Below are 17,463 nucleotides of genomic sequence, written 5' to 3' on the forward strand. Positions count from 1 at the left end.
TTATATCTTGGTTTCAGGGCTGCTTATTTTTAAATCATTATTGACAAATTAATATATGTAATTAAAGACTATGCAATGCAAGCTATTGGAAACAACACAGTAGGATTGGGCAAGATGCAAAGTTTAACCATGCTGAAAATATGATTAATATAGTTTGACGGTACTAGTTGGCGTTTTGCCCATCCAAGTTGTGAGACTTTGTTCTTGTAACTTTTAAGGTATGAATAGCTGGCAAATAAATAGTGCCTTTTATTCTAAGCATTATTCGACATTGCCACGCTCTAATAAAACTGTACAGCTTTATTTAAACGAATTATTGTTTTCAATCTGGATGTTTTCAGAAAAATATGAAAGAATACACCTTGCCTAACGAATATGAATATATTAATGTGAGATATGAAAACCTATTTTAGTATTTAGCTATTTAATAAGCTACTAGGGACGTGCATTTTGGTTACGTTTTATGAACCTTTAACCCTATACATTGACATAAAGCTAAGGTTAAAAGTTTTGCATCACCCAATAGAATTAACACAATTTGCTTCATAAAGTTGAATTAAACCTGCTGAATAATGTTCCGTTATCTTACTGAATTACATATTGTTTTGTAGTTTTCCATATACTTAACAAAAAATAGACAACAATTGAAAAATGTGACATTTTGAAATCTAACAGGAAATACTAGGTGCTGCAAAACCTTTGGTCATAGCTGTGCTAAACAGGAACGCTTGGCACTGTCAAAAAAAGCTAAGTTTCTAGATATTTGTATTTTTGCCCCAATGGCAAATATGTCCTGGATATGCCAGTGGTACAGTCTCAACCTACCTACTGTACTTCTATGATTCCATTACAAATTAAATACAACCACACTAGAGGGCGATGTTACCCCAATAAAGAACTAGGAAGACAGTGTGAAGAAATGCGACTAATATTTTTGTTTAAATTAGCGATGACACATGTATAATATGACATATCTCAAGGGAAATTTCAGCATTGACCAGGCTCTCGTCAGAGCTAGTGGTTCGACATTTTTCAGACGGAGTACTGGTGCTGGATGAAGAGCTGACTAAGCGGGCTAAAATCCCTTTACTGTAAAGTTCTAAAGCCAACTGTTTATTGTCTAGCCAAAAAATCACGTATTTGCTGGAATTTTCAATAAGAGACCCCGTACACAGCTTAACTAGTGTATACTTGTTGTTTTATAGCAGTATAAGCACTATTACTCCTGTATGTTATGATGTCATTCTACACTTTATTATTTGTTTATTTAGCAGACGCCTTTATCCAAGGCAACTTACAGAGACTAGGGTGTGTGAACTATGCATCAGCTGTAGAGTCACAGAGACTAGGGTGTGTGAACTATGCATCAGCTGTAGAGGGTGTCTCTTGTAGCAGACTTGTAACAAGTTTGCCCCCACCCCAATGGAAGTTACCAGTAGAATCCATTTCCATTTGGAAAAAAGGATCCAGAAATACTAAAGTGGTAATCCTAAACTCCTAAAGTGACAAATTTGGGTAACTGCACAAAGGCAATTTAATAATGGTTAAAAAATGTATAGAATTTGTTATGTGATTGACAAGTGTGCACAGAATAAAATGGACACGTACTGTGTTTATCAACAAAACACAATTTCTTCAGCATATATGAAAATCAGGTAGCAGATTAAATATACATTTGTTTGCTGCCTTAGCTAAGGCAGGACAAATGTGGTATTAAAATAACAAATTCACCATGTGGCTCAACTGCTTGGCAGTAAAACAAAAACAAAAATGTATATTTGAAGGAGTTATGTAATTTATCTTGGTATAAAAATAAATCCATTCAAGCTTTGTAGAACACAAGTGATATTTAATTAACGCAAGATAGCTTGTATCAGATAGAAATGATTGTTTTTTAAAATTAAGATTGTACATTTTAATGAATGTATGAAATCTAGGTTTGCTTAATATGTAATTATTATTATTATTATTTGTTTATTTAGCAGACTCCTTTATCCAAGGCGACTTACAGAGACTAGGGTGTGTGAACTATGCATCAGCTGCAGAGTCACTTACAATTACGTCTCATCCGAAAGACGGAGCACAAGGAGGTTAAGTGACTTTCTGAGGGTCACAAGCCCTTTTCTTTAACCACTGGTTACCTCAGATTATTGACAGCTCTGGGTACACGTATTGTACAGTCCAATTAAAAAAAACACTGTAATATATTACTATAAAAATGATAGAGTAATCCCTCTATTATGACCACCAAACAGCTGGTACAAATATGTAAACGGATTTGCAGTGGTCAGAATGGTAAGTTGGGCTTTATAAGGAGCCTTGCTTTGAGTTGAAAATGCATCTAGTCTGCAGACTACAGTTGTCATGAAATATGCATTACAATTTAATCAAAGTGATGAGGCTTTTTGTTTTCACTTGTGGGCATTTACTGGCTGATAATGACCTTCATTTCTGCATGTTGATTGGCAGTGTGCAACGTTCAATTAGGTTTATAACGTACAACATACTGCAAGTACAATTTTGAGATCTTGTTATTCATGTTATAGTGTTTAATGGTATTGAGTTTTGTTTTGAAGTGATTATCATGTTGAATAGAGCCAGATATGAGCTATCTATGGTGTAAGAGCAAAACCAGTCGGACAAGACATGGGACTGCAATAAATAAATGATTGTGTAGTGTCTGATTGGGGCAGGTGTCTCATAATGCTTGAGGTCAGTTGTCACATGTGACAGCCGGCCCAACAATAGCCCACACACATAAACAGCTATGGCCAAACATTTTGCATCACCTAGAATTTTAGAATTGAGACACCATTTAAAAAAAAACAAAAAACTATATGAACATAATTTAGGTCTTTTATTTAACATCATGAACTCAAATAAACTACAAAATGATATCGCAAAAGTCTACCGGAAGCCATAATAGTAGTACAGTTATTTCATGTTTAATTTTAAAAATGTTTTTTTTGTTGTTTTTTTTTTTTCATTAAGTATATGGAAAACTACAAAGCGGTATGTAATTCAATAAGTTAATGTAACACTATTCAGCAGGTTAAATTCAACTTTATGAAGCAAAATTAGATAATTATACAGGGTGGTGCAAAGCGTTTGGCCATAGCTGTACAAACATATATATGGGCCTATCATTTTATGCTGACATGAAGGCTATGTCACCAAATATATCAATGAAGCATTGAGGCATGACAGGGGGTAGGTTGACATGATATAACTGCACACTTAAGGCGTTATAAGGCATGACACGAAGCGGGGTAGCACAAGAGTTCAGTGAAAAGTAAACAACATTTGTTTAAAAGTGTTTTATTTGAATAAATGAACATCTGTTTATTCATAAATATAATACATATTGATTAAAATGTGTAATAAGTAAACATTTTTGGTATATAAATTATATTAATATATTACTTACTAATTTACTATTTCATTAATGGCCATACATATTTAAACTTATTCAATTACATAAATAAATCTGACAAAACTTTAGCTGCAGGTGACAGCAGCAGGGTCTGTGTGAGAATACAGTACTCGCTTTGTGCCTTGTTGGAACTTTTTTTTAGCTTCTCCAGCTAGGCTGGTGTTATTGGGGGATGGTGTGTTTTGTCTTTTGTCTTGTAGTTTTTTAATTACTGCTAATAATTTGTTGTTAGCATTGTTAAATTCTGTGTTTTTTTGCTAAACTCACTGGTTACGGTACACTTAACTCACACACACATAAATAGAAAATGTTACCATTAAGCTTTAATAGGTCATTTTAAGAAATATAAAGTGAGGGAAATACAGAAATTATGGAATTATTAATGAAATATAGGTGAAAACATTACTGCGTATTACCTTTCAGTTCAGAGTGGTGAGCATCAAATGTAGTGATGCTAGAGGGTGCAAAACAAACAGAGTTGAAATAATAGTAACAGGTAATTTGATAGTGACAGTGGAAGGTGACACTGACACTGAACTGAAAGGTGATACGCAGTACTGTTTTCGCCTGTATTTCATAAATAAGTTAATCATTTTATCACATTATCGTAAAAGCAACCCCATATTCTGTGATAACCAACCCCTGCATGGGGCAGGTTGTCTCGGGTGCACCCTGCTTTTTGAACAGCTTAAATATCATATTTTGAGTAGTTATGCAATTGTTAAAATATCCCTATATACATGAAATGTTACTCTTCTACTTTGTTAGGAACAGAACCTTATATAATTTTATTACAAATCTGAAGACAATAGAGTAAAAACCATCCCCGGTCTCCCCTACATGATGTTAAATAAAATATCTAAATTATGTTCATTTGCATCTAGGTGTTGCAAAACGAGAAAGCGATTTCTTTCAAAAATTGAAAGAGATTTCTCATCCAATTTCGCTATGAAACGGAGTAGTATTATTTGAGAGGCAGAATTTTTCAATCTAGCTGTATTTATTTATTTTAGTTTAAAAGAAGCTTTTTGTATGGTAAGGTGTACTGTATCACTGTAAAATCAAATGTTTAAGAATGAAACACCTACAAGAAACAGATAATAAACGTGAACAATGAAAAGAGAAATGCCAGGTACAGTACAGTTGTAGCAACACGTGGGGACGTGGAACGCTTGATTTTTCTGAACCTCGCTACTTACTCTTTAATTGCAACTGAACTTGAAGTATAGCTCTTAGGGTGCAATATATATATATATATATATATTCATGAATGACAAATTCTACACATTTTATACACATTTGTATACAGCTGTTGGCTGCAAACTACAAACAGTAGTGTTAGGGTTAGTTAGGGGGTAAATGCCAAGCACTGCAGCATGTGATGCACCAGAAATGTATGTCCTTCATTGTGATGCAACTCATTACAGGAAGGGAAACTGCCTGGTCAGTTACTTGGAAGACGTGTGTAGCCATGTCTCCCTGTCCTGTATCCCACAATGCTGAAAAAAAGGATGACATGAACAATAGTCAGGGCAGAAATAATATAATTATTATTATAAATAATATATCATTATTTATTTATAGACTTTGAGTCACTAAAGCCTCATATTTTTTCACTTGGTATCACAAAACCTGATTACTACAGTATTAATCTAGATCTACTGTTTCCTAAAGGTAATATAGTCCAAGATTAGTGCTCATTTAACACAAACTTACACAATAGGGATGATGGCCAAAACGCTGAGAATGCAGGACAAAATGAAGCAGAATCCAGCGAACCAGACAAGGGTGGCTTGGTAAATCTTGGTGAAAATGGGTGAGGTGGCCACACTGGCGATGGTGAATGACATCTGGAGCAAAATGAAAATTTTGCCTTTTGGAAAAGAAAAACACAGGTTAAATGAAAGATGTTGTAACCTCTTTATATCAGCAGCCTATTATTTTATCAATTTTCAAGACAATCAAATTAAACACAATTCCTTTTAGCAATAAAGGACAAGCAATTAAAGTATAAACATATCTTGACACTGTTTCCTTCATTCTTTAATTAAATTCAATTTTTTGAAAGGAGAAAAAATCATGATAATGTTACAAAATGAAAAATAAAACACATTACACATTAAAACACAAAAATAAAACACAGGGGACTTGAAATGTACAGTATAACAGTTGTTTGGTTCCAGTTTTGTAAAATAAACTGGTGTTTTACATCTTTCAAAAAATAGGAGCTAAAGACTGGAGCAAAACCTTTGAAAATAACCCTTCATTTCAGTCAGCTTTTTAGATTATCACTAACTTTATTATGTATTGAAAGATGGACTCTGGAAAAAAAAGGGGAGGTTTGGTGGTTCTTTCAACAAAGAGAAAATGATGTCAGTTCTCAATAATCATACAAAGCAACCCTGAGCTACAGCTGAATGAGGAACTGAAACTCTGCTTGCACAAACACACCCTGTGAAAGCAGCACACTCATCTCTGATGACCAGCTTCCTGTAGAAACCCATGTGATGCATAGCTCTATATATTTGTTTTGAGTTAAACATTCTGAATTCTAACAAACAACAAGGCCTGCTCTTATATTATACCTTAAAAACGATTTGCTTTTTATTATTTTTTATTTCTTTTATGCTTTTTATTAACGTAGTGACAGGATTTTTTTTAACAGTTTAAACTAGTTCCATTCCTACACTATAGAACTCAAAGGCTGTAGTGTAGCGTGATATATGGCAATGGAGTGATGTGATTGGTTGGTTGTAAAGGTTGTGATATGTTTAACTGCAGAGAGATCCTATAGTTCATTTGAGGTTATTCAAGTGATTACCATAGGATCTGGCGAGTGTATAAAGTCATTAAAAAGACTCCTGTTTAGATAAGATTATTATTCCTACTAAATTGTACTGCAAGCTTTTAGTAAATACAGTTTAATTTTTATAATATTGAATATCAAAGCAGGAAAACATGTTTACCTTTCTGTGTAGACTTTGATCATAGAGCACTGCATCATGAGAAATCAGACATTTCAGCATTATTATTTGTTTAAGCGAAGGAAGATGTGGGACTTCATATCAAACATTCAAAGGTTCTATCTAGTCTCAGTCATTGAAATGAAAGGAAACAAGAATCTACTTGAAACATAATTCACTATAATTATACATTTAATACGTGTCTCTCTCCCTTCTAAAATGAATCAGAGGTCCAGAGGTAAAACAGGGCCAGTAATAATGTGTCAGCAACAACCACTTGTCCTGTAATCCATAATAATAAATAAGGAAATAGTTGATTTAGGCATCAATATGGAGGTTTTGCTTTAAACAAGGCAATTCTCAGAAAATGACATATTGTGTTTACAGGTGGGTTATGGTTGTAGATAGTTCTCAATGGGGCACTAGATTTTCATGTTCAGTTGGTGTAGGAATACATCAACCAGCCTGGGAGTGCACTGTCAATTGAGAGGGTTCCATTGCTAAATTAGTCCTGTCTGTTTTCTGTTATTGATTTCTGTTATTGTCACTACTCTGAGCACTTGGGGACAGGTATGGGGATGGCGGGCTGTGATTGGGTTGGAATCCTGTCAGTGATGTTAGGAAGGGAGGTTATAAATACTGTGGGGTGGCCTGCACAGATCAGAAAGCAAGTTACCAGTTTGGTGAGACACCTCCGGTAAGACATGGTGCCCAGTATATTCTAATAAAAAGTACTTTAACCCTGCCTGGGTTTGTTTAGGGTAAACAGCAAAACTATTTCTTTTTTATAATAAACTAAAGGTAAACTAACTGGTGATAGCTGGTACGGAATACAATTGGGTGCAAATTCTAATTGTATTTGTTATTTGAGTAAATCTTTTTAATCTTTTCTAAACTGGTTAAAAACACTAAACCCAACCCCAGTAGCTTGGGTTTCCCGTAATATCAAGAGTGAAAGTGGAAAATTATTATTTTTATTTTCTTACCATATGATGAGCCTTTGACTTGTTTGGACAGCAGTGATCGGATGGTAGGCATTGGAATCAAGGCAAACAGATTCAAAGCTCGAGCTGGGTGGAGGAAAACAGGAGGGAGGTCAACATTAGAAAACTGAATTTAAAGCTTTGGGATTTCTGTAGTTTTCAGTATCTTAAGACGACAACTATGCCATTCAGCTGCTCATACCTATTGGGAGAGCTGCCGACTGAGAGAAAACAACACTAGACAGTTTATGATATATATTTTTAAACAGACAATTTAATGTTCTAAATTAATATGTTTTGTTAAATGTTTTGGGTCAGGCATTTAGATCAGCTGATTTATATAGTAGTGTTTCGCTGGCACAATTACACTACTGAGTAGATTACTTTTCCCCCAATATGGTATCCTTCTGTTCAAATGCACCTTAACATTGGTTAAGGTTTTAGAATAAAAGTAGACTAAAATGATACAGGTTCTATTATTAGTACAACTGTCTCGCTGATAAAATGCAGCCACTTCTGCTGCATATTTTATATATAGAGAGAAAGAGAAATCAAGATGAAGTTTCACTTCTTTATTTCTTAATGTGACAAAATACTGAATGTAGCTTAATGTGCTTAAATTCAAACCAAACTGCTAGAAACTTTGCAAATAATCAAACAAAAAATGAACTGTTTCTTACCAATGTAGAACATGTAGGTCTTTCGCACAAACGCCATCACCAGTATCCCAGTCCCGAATGACACCATCCCAATGATGATCATGGTGGTGTCCCTTAAACACTTGGAGAATACATACACTCCCAGGAAACTGGTGATGAAAATCACAAAGCCGGCTGCATTCCCATAGCCAATCTGTTCAGCTCCCCAGCTCAGGGGTTCCTTTATGACAAAGGATGGTAAGATGTCCATGGCTCCTGACACTGACACATCATACAATATAGCACCAGCGAACAAAAGCACAACGCTGATCAAGTCAAACGTGCCAGAAGTCAATGACCCATCTGCTACTGTGGGTTCATTGTCGGATCCACCTGTACCACAGTTGTCTACCGTTTGACCATGGGGGAGTATTGCTGGTGCTCTCCCAGTCTTGGGTACCTTCAAAACGAAAATGCTGTAGGACAAGCAAAATATGTACAAAAAAACACTGATCCCCACCAGCATAACACCTTGATGTTGTGAAACATAAAACATATTGAAGATGTGACCAGATGCGATGCTACCAATAAAGCCAGCTATTCCATAGACCAACTCAATGCTTATCAGTCGGATGGACCTCCGAGTTTCATCCGAGCGTGCTGATGCCAAAGCCATGACCCCAGCCCAGTAAGAAGAAAATCCCCCAAACAAACCATACACAACAGCTGCCCCAAACATCACTTTGACAGGCCACTGCAGAAGAATAACAAGGAGCAGCATCAATCTGGAGAGCATGTAGCCCACAAGAGGCACACATATCGGGATCTTTCTGTTCCTTTTGTCCCCGAGCCTCGCCAGGAAGAAAGCCGGCAGGAATGGGACAAACCCTGAGATCATACCGTAGATCATGAGGAAATCCGACACTGCCGTCTGCTGCGCGTTGTCTCCATGGTCCGTGGAGTTGGTAAGCGAGGAGTTGCTGGAAGTCACATTGTAACGTTCTTTCACTACCATCAACAGCCCGGTATCGTAGAACGCACTGGCAACTTGTGCAGCAACCACTACCGGCTCAATAAATTCAATACAACTCATCCTTTCACTGAATAGTTCTTATGTTGAATCGTCTTTTTTTGCCGACCCTTTTCAAAGTCAGATAATATCTTAAAAACCAAATAATGAGGAACTTGTAAAAAAAAAATGTAAACCACTGGGCTGAATATCCTTTAAAAATGAATCGTTAAGAAACCGGTTATGCCAGTCTTACCAGAGGAGCACCTGCATTATACATCATGAAATCAACACTTACTTACTGGCACTGACATCATTTCCCCATTTTTTTTTTTATCGCAGTATCCACATATCCACGTGGCCGTTTTTGAAAAAAAAAAAAAAAATGTAAACACATTACAGTTTTAAATCGATTAATGGTTTGTATCATTGCAGTGTTTCTCGACTCCAGTAAGCTTTACTGATGCTGCAGTACGACGTTGAAATGCTACGGTAGTACACAAGGAAATATTGTGTGTTAAATTTCCCCTTTCTGGTGGGTTGAGCTACATTTTCTAAATGTTTGTTTTACTGCAAAGTTTGCCTCGTGTTCTTCAACAGTAATGAACACATCTATCAAAACTATACAAATAGCTCTGGAGGCTTTAGTTTTGGGAAATGTGTATTCCTTTTAGAGAAGCAAATTTTGCACGGTAGCAAAAGCTCTATGAAACTTGCCGAAACAGCCCTAAATAATGTGAATATCTAATATGTCATGTTTACTTTTTAAAAGCCAAACCACACGTGAATAAGTAAGAGTGCAAGTAGATCAATATTACTGGCCAGTCATAATCAACTACTAGAGAGTGCCTACATACTGTATTTCTGTGTTTCTGTTACAAATTGAACACTAGAGGGCGATGTTGCCCCAATAAAGAACTAGGAAGATGGTGAATGGAGAAATGCCACTGCTAATATTTTTGTTTAACGATGAAACATGTATGACATGACATATCTCAAGGGAAATTTCAGCAAAAATAGGATCATTAAAATCCCTTCACTGTAAAGTTCTAAAGCCAACTGTTTATTGTCTAGCCAAATTAAGCTATTTGCTGGTATTTACAACAATAAGAGACACACAGGATAACTAGTATATACGTGTTGTTTTATAGCAGTATAGGCACTATTCCTAGTCTTCCTGTATATTATGAGCTATACAAATTACTGTTCTACGTTTGCTTCGTTGAAAGGTGCGAATGGAGACTGCTGCTCTGGGGTCAATATGAAAATAATTCTACTATCAATATCAATATCAGGGGCATTCTTACTCTCCATGTTACAGCAAATTATTGACAACTGGGTATTGTAGTCCAATTATAGTAAAATAAACATTATATATATATATATATATATATATATATATATATATATATATATATATATATATATATATATATATATATATATATAAAAATAAAGATACAGAGTAGTCCCTCTATTATGACCACCAAACAGCTGGTCCAAGTATTAAAAGCAACTTACAGATTGGTCAGAATGGTAAGTTGGTCTTTATAAGGAGCCTTGCTTTGAGTTGAAAATGCATTTAGTCTACAGACTACAGTTATCATGAAATATGCATTACAATTTAATCAAAGTATTGAGGCTTTTTGTTTTCACTTGTGGGCCTTTACTGGCTGATAATGATTATCATTCGTCCATGAAGATTGTTCCAAGAGGTTTAACCTGGCTTCTTGATTTAGAATACGGCTTAAAACAGGTCTTGATTCCCCACTGCCCAATAATTAAACCCAGTAGGCTATTCATGGCTATAGGAGCCGTATCTTCACCACAATTGCTGTCAGTGTATGCTTAAGAGTATAGATGTAAAATCTATTCTCCAGGCCTTCTCCAACCCATGCCTTCTTTGCTGAAAAGATAAGGCCTAAATACTACATACAAAAGGAGAATGGAACAGAGGTAAATATTATTTTTAGAAAGGAGAAGTACGTCTAGGTTTGTGTTGACCGTAGAGCTAAGTGCACAGGTTATAGAATAGTAAACCACCCCAAGGATTTAATGTATATTTTACTGTAAAATATAACATGATTGTGGGATGCTGCCACTTTGAAACAATGGCCTCAAATTCAAATAAGACGTTCAACAAAAATGTGCCTCAGCAAATTAGAGGGAGAAATCATTGAGGAATGCTAATGTACTATATTTTAAAAACATGTGGATTTGTTGCATTGAATCTGCGCTGTCCTGGCTGCCCAGATGCTCTACACCCCATTGACAGTGTTGAGGCAGGTGTAAGTGCTCATATGAACAATTGTGTTTTTCTAGCAATACCTTTTTTCATAAAACCAAAATATCAGTCTGAAAAATCTGATTGGGGAAGTGTGTATATTCTGGTCCTTTTGGGGATAAAATGTCTCCACAGAAGACAACTACTGTGCGGGCAACCCCTTTTGGAGAAACAGTTCCCCACACAATATGCTTTGCTTGAGAACCAAACCACAAGTGCAACAGTATTTTGTTTTGTTTTGTTTTTTTCTTCTTCTGCAGTGTAATATCCACAAAAAGGTAACAAAACAAATGTGTAGGTGGGTAGTGGTGGAAAAAAAATACACACACAATTCAATTCGTTAATGAGAAAATAATTATATACTTGTGTAATTGTGAGCCTTACAATATCTATAAAACAGAAGCAGAATATGATCATACAATAAGTGGTTAACATATTAACATGATGCATTTTAAAGCCTGAATGATTTGCCACAGCTAACCTTTACTCTTCATTGGTTAGCTCCCAGTTTTTCCCAGTCTAAACAGGCTATAGTGCTTAAAGCCCTTGCCCCACCCCTCCCTCACCAGAAAACTTGTGCCATCTTTCATTAAAAAAAACAGAATTTTAATTATTATTTCACAAAGTTTTTTCTGTGTTTACATTACATACACAAAACGCAGTCACATAACACAGAAAGATTATCTTATTCCATGGTAGATGTTCCTCTGTAGCTCTTATATATATATATATATATATATATATATATATATATATATATATATATATATATATATATATATATATATATATATATATATGAAACTACAGCATGCCTGAGGTACTGAAATGGTAAGTATCTGTATAGCATGGCATTAACAGCACTGGCACACTACCAGCCTTTCACTCCTGGCATCTACAACATAGTTTCATGTAGTTTCTGGATTAGAAGCAACAGGCTATTTTTAATATTGAGTCATGTGGTGTGTATGTGTTTTGTTTGTGATACATCGGTGTGTGTGTCTCAGTGTGTATTCCAAAGCACCAATAACAGAACTAATTTGCTGGTTAAACAATACAATGCTAAACTACCAGTCATACAGTGGCTTGACCTTGTAAAGAAAGCATTATCATGTGGTGTTAGCCGATTGGGAGTACCACTATCTGTCAAGATTGCATTGCAAAATCAGGCATTTCCCAGCTGTGACCGAATGCTACTCTGCAGAGCCCCTAAGTGTTCTAAATGAGTCTATCCCTTCATCATCATTCATTACCCTAGGAGTCACTGTTCCCATTCAAATAGCTTCTTGATTAAAAACCTTGTAAGAGAGACATACTAATAAACTATATTAAACCACATTACAAACGGCCTTACATTGTGTAGTGTGAACTGCAGTCATGTCAGGCCTTGTGCCACTCAATATAACAAATAAAACATAACCTGGAAATGAACAACACTGAAACTATTGTCACTTATCACCAGAGAACCTGGAGTCTCCCTTTCAAAAAATACTGCATATAGCATTATCAGTACTTCCACATTTTGTTTTTCATAAAGTTCCGGAGTTATATATAATAAATACTATACACGTTCTTACTATCTCATCAAGCCCTGCTTTCACAACCAGTAACAAACCTCAGAAACAATCCCACAGCTGCAAGCTTGCATGTTTCATAAGCAAATCTAGGGATCCTCACAAACAGAATTCCCCTGACTTTGAAACCACTTTAAATATGCACAACCTTTCAAAAACTTATCAACCTTCCCAGACATTCGCACTGGCTCACTCTAAGTTTCACTTCCACGCCAGCAGATCTAAATGTGTATTTTATTTCAACTCATACAATCATTCATGTATTTTGCCCACTAAGAACCATAATAATGCAGTCCCTGTGCACACACTAAAACCAGCCTCCTGCAACAAGGCAATGTGTCACTCAATTCTCATTTCAGTCCCACACCAGTATACAAAATAGCTCTTCAGCCTGTACTTATATCAACATCATTTAAAAGTTAACTGTATGTTTTATAATTCTGTCATTTAACCATGGCTGGCTATGATTGTTTCTCCTTTAAGAAGTGTCAAGATGCATGTGTGATGTTAATATTAAATTAGTATTTTCAAACAGTGAATAATAAGAAAATGTTTAGAGAAAATCAATACTAACAAAATGCAACTCTGTATATCACTGACATAGAACAATAAAATAATCTTACTGGCTTTCATGAAAATAATAATAATAATTCGGACCCAACTGCATTTGAGTCAATAAATTAAGACCTGCATTTGTGTTATAGGTGACCCACAGCTGCTATACTTTCAGTAAAAACAATTTTGGGGGTTATAGGAGAAGGAATGTTCTCTCTGAAATTCCTAATCCAGAAATTACAGTAACCATGAAGTAAATGCACTATTTGTATTGCTTATGGGGTAGAAAAAAAAGATGTTAGCCCCTATCATTCTTACGAGTAACATATAAAAAAAGCACAAATAATAAATACCACAATTCTCCTTGAAATGTCAAAAGAGAAACCTGCTGCACAAGTCCCTATTCAGTATGTCATGCAACAAGCCAAACCAGTCCTTTCTGCCATTGTGAATATACTGTAATGCATCCATATCCAGGAGAGTTTAGTCAGTGACTTTCATACAAGATTCCGGGATCGTTCTCAATACTGGCAACAAAAAGTCAAAAGAGAAAGATATATGTGTGTGTATATATATCATATTCTTTGTACAAGGGATAAGCAAAGTGCGTCAACGTCCGACACAAGTCTCAAGGTTGGGTGCAAAAGCCTTGCAATATGGTAGGGAATCCCTTGAAAAGTGACACCATATTGAAAGATTTATGATAATCGTGTCCAAGGTGTCTTTTTCAGGTTTGCCAAGTGTCCATTTTGACGTCCTGAGAGGGCGTTCATCCAGTTTCCTGATCCACTTCATTGGTCATTTGATTGGTGACTTTGTGGGATGCTCCAAGCCGTAAAGATGTGGGTACACCTAAAGGCTATCTAAATTATATATATGTTCAGTGTGAAACTGAGTATGGAAATGCAGGTTCTTTCCTTTGGGATTTGGGGTCTATCCAAGTATCTCATACCCAAGGGTCAACTGGAATTAAAAATCCACACTCCTGTTTTGGCCTAACCCATTTCCACCATCAAATTGTCATTGCAACCAATAACAGCCCCTACAAAATGTAATCAAAAGTGAAAAGGTATTATATTGTAGAACTGTGAAAGCTGGTTTCTGAAGGGAGGGGGTCCTTATTGGATATGTTTTAATGAGGGCAAGGGTTTCATTACATTTTCCTGCCATTTAATATACACCAATAATGAACACAATGCAACATATATAACAGGACCTACTTTTACATGTTGAGAAAACCCAGATTTATGTGGTTGGCAATTCTAAACCCAGAGACCGTCTCACTTCTACTGAGGAAAAGCAATCAGGTCTCCAGGTCAATGGCCTCCATTCATGTCATAGATCAAGTTTCTTTGCTAATTGCATCCAATGACCATCATTATTTTTCTTCAAGCTGGATATAACATATGTTCAAGCAAATAAATACTGATATTTGAAACAGAACGTATACTTATATAATATAATGAATACCGGTGTATATATGTAGGATTATGCATATAAGTTGTTTTTCAATATAATATTTATAGACTCTGCATTTGCCGCAGAGTTAGAATGACAGCAGCAGTTCATAAATTATGAGTAAAAACCCAGCTTAATTGCAGGAAAATGATTAAAAAAAAGATAAATGTTTTTGTACAAGTACAAATATGACAACCTACAAAAACAGAACATTCTCTGAAAGTACTTTATCAAGAATGTTAATGTGTTTATTATGAGGGCATGGGTGCCTCCATAACAACAGACTAACATGATTGTCAAAAATGGTGTGGTTTTAGTAGCATGGGTTTTAATATCGTTGTCCATACTACACCTTTAAATATTATAATACAATAAAATGCTTTATTTTGGATACGGTAAACTTTTAAGGCAGTGTAATTTGTAGTACTATTGAAAATTACTGCATACGATTATGGATTACAATGCACTATAATGGACTTAATATTATTACTGTGGTAGCTTTCAATTTTCTTTAAGGAACTAGCAGTTGAGTTGAAATTGTAACGTCAATTCAAAGCAGAAGTCCACTTTGCTTTTAGTGAAAGATCCTGCCTTTGTCTTATCTGTGTTGCCCTGGTTCATCTAGCACCACTGACAGCTGGTGAATTTTACATCTGTACATACACACACACTGAAACTGACCAGTTTATTAGAACCTGCTCAACAACAAGCTGATGGAGACTGCCTGTGTCATATAGTTTATAGCCTAGCTGACCCAGTTAGTGTGGTCAACCTGTGATGCATGACTTATGACATTTTTCATGGCAGATCTTGTTTTCTGTGCTGACATCAATGAAGTGGTATGAGTATGCATTTTATATATAGCATACTATATGTATGTGTGAGTGTATCCAGACCAACCCAAAGGGTTGTAATCAAAGAAGCCCAGATTAGCTTTCCGAATGGCCTTTACAAATCTGTGTTTTAGACCGTTTAAAGAAGCAGCCTTGTGAACAGCTTAAAAAGGTTGATCGCAGGCGTTTGTATCACTCAGGCTGTCTTTTTTTTATCTTATACTATTACATTCCCAGCAAAATATAATGCCTCCTTAATATAACATAATACTGTCTAAAATGGTTGCTGTGGTTACTGTTGTGCCCTAGACAAAGCTTCAGATCCTGGTATAGGGACGAATGAGAGCCGGTTAGGTTTCAGGAATCACAAAATGAACCCATCCAAACAGACACAGCTCATCTCTCTCCGCTGTTTGCAGTCTCTCTTTGCACTTTCTCAGCATTTCTGAGTACTAAAAAAAAGAAACCAAGAAGAAATACAATTGAAAAAAAGTAAAACCTGAAAAACAAAATCGTGTCCTCGCTAGCAGTTGCAAGTTTTCCTTCCTTTGCATGGTTCTTGTGATTTTTATTGAGAAGCAAGAAAGCCTTTTTTTGTCGTGTGCGTCGGCAATCCCAGTTCGTCGGTCAGTCCCAGTTCGTCGGTCAGTCGGTCGTTCTCTTCTAATGGAAAGCCCAGCTAAAATAAATATTTAGGTGAAGTTTGTCCAGTCCTGGTTCTACAGCTCTGTGATTGTCAAGTGGTGCGCAGGGGTGCATGTGTGTGTCTGTGGGACGGAAGGATTATTCGTCCTCATCCTGGTTGGCATAGATCCCAGCCTCCCATCGCAGTGCCATTGAGCTCTTCCTGCGCGTCACCCTCGTCGCATCCAATACCTGTGGAAACCAAGAAGGTGAAGTTACTCCACTGATTGTCTGAACACACGGGTGTCCACAAACAGAATGATACCCTTCTCAGTGGGAGGCCATTTACTATCTTCTACTGAACTGAACCATCCATATGAAATATCTTTATTAATATAGTTCATACTATATGTCGTTATGGTCCCAGTGCTTATTATAAAAACAAGCTGAATTTGTATAATTCAGCGTTGTTTTATACATAGTTATGAATAGAACCATTATATTTGAAATGAATCATATTGTATCAGTGTTTTTCTATTACCTTTACAGGTCTTTTGCTTTCTGCAGTTTTGTATTTATGTACGAAGACAGGCAGTGCTGTTTTTTACCTGCAAAAATGCTGGGCAATGGGTGATGACTCCCAAATGTAAACTGTGAAAGGTTTTGGTTGTTTTATGATGCCAATGCTTATTAGCTAGGTGGTTTGAAATAAGAATAACCACAGACACTGAATATGAATATGTCGATTTGAAAGCACAATGTGAACACAATTCACTCTTGCCAAACATGAGGCGTGTAAAATAATTATTAAAACACCCAGCTATAATAATAAACTATTCATGTAAACTAAGACATTGAAATATGTATTGATACTCAGTTGTTGAAAAAACAACAACTGAGTATTAAAAATACATTAGGGTAGATGATTAAACACATAACTGTACAGGTAATAGTTTCAGTTAATCTGTAAATAGTATTCTGATAAAGTTAACTCAAAGTCTAGTTTATAAGAAAGCTAATGGTTGTTACACCTCTGTCCATTTGAAGACAGATCACTACAGTTACTTACAACATTTAAACCAACATTTTAGCTTTCTTTGTGACCTTCC

General features: G+C 35.8%; 2 protein-coding genes across 5 annotated transcripts in view; both read right to left on the reverse strand.

Moving 5' to 3' along the window:
- Window positions 1-1,983: 1,983 nt before the first annotated feature.
- LOC117963332 (thymic stromal cotransporter homolog) lies at window positions 1,984-9,326 on the reverse strand. The gene is made up of 4 exons (XM_034902963.2): window positions 8,060-9,326; window positions 7,383-7,466; window positions 5,150-5,306; window positions 1,984-4,932 (listed from the first exon to the last, which is right to left on the reverse strand). Exons 1-4 carry the CDS (start codon window positions 9,108-9,110, stop codon window positions 4,878-4,880), a joined length of 1,347 nt encoding a protein of 448 aa, XP_034758854.1. The 5' UTR covers window positions 9,111-9,326; the 3' UTR covers window positions 1,984-4,877.
- Window positions 9,327-11,650: 2,324 nt separating this feature from the next.
- The window catches only part of LOC117971244 (A-kinase anchor protein 2-like), a 172,904-nt gene continuing 167,091 nt past the window's right edge, over window positions 11,651-17,463 (reverse strand). For all 4 annotated transcript variants that reach the window (XM_058993772.1, XM_058993774.1, XM_058993768.1 and 1 more), the window contains one exon: window positions 11,651-16,606. In XM_058993772.1, coding sequence (XP_058849755.1) covers window positions 16,514-16,606 — 93 coding nt within the window. In that variant the 3' untranslated portion in view covers window positions 11,651-16,513. The remainder of the gene's footprint in view (window positions 16,607-17,463) is intronic.

Source organism: Acipenser ruthenus, chromosome 2, assembly GCF_902713425.1.
Source record: "Acipenser ruthenus chromosome 2, fAciRut3.2 maternal haplotype, whole genome shotgun sequence".
Taxonomy (NCBI): domain Eukaryota; kingdom Metazoa; phylum Chordata; class Actinopteri; order Acipenseriformes; family Acipenseridae; genus Acipenser; species Acipenser ruthenus.

Excerpts from the sequence above, each read along its gene's own strand:
- LOC117963332 (XM_034902963.2), bottom strand. The coding sequence starts at position 9,110 with ATGAGTTGTATTGAATTTATTGAGCCGGTAGTGGTTGCTGCACAAGTT. Across the intron at positions 7,467-8,059 it reads GACCTACATGTTCTACATTG|CTCGAGCTTTGAATCTGTTT; the intron begins GTAAGAAACAGT and ends TCCTCCACCCAG. Across the intron at positions 5,307-7,382 it reads AGTCAAAGGCTCATCATATG|GCAAAATTTTCATTTTGCTC; the intron begins GTAAGAAAATAA and ends CTTTTCCAAAAG.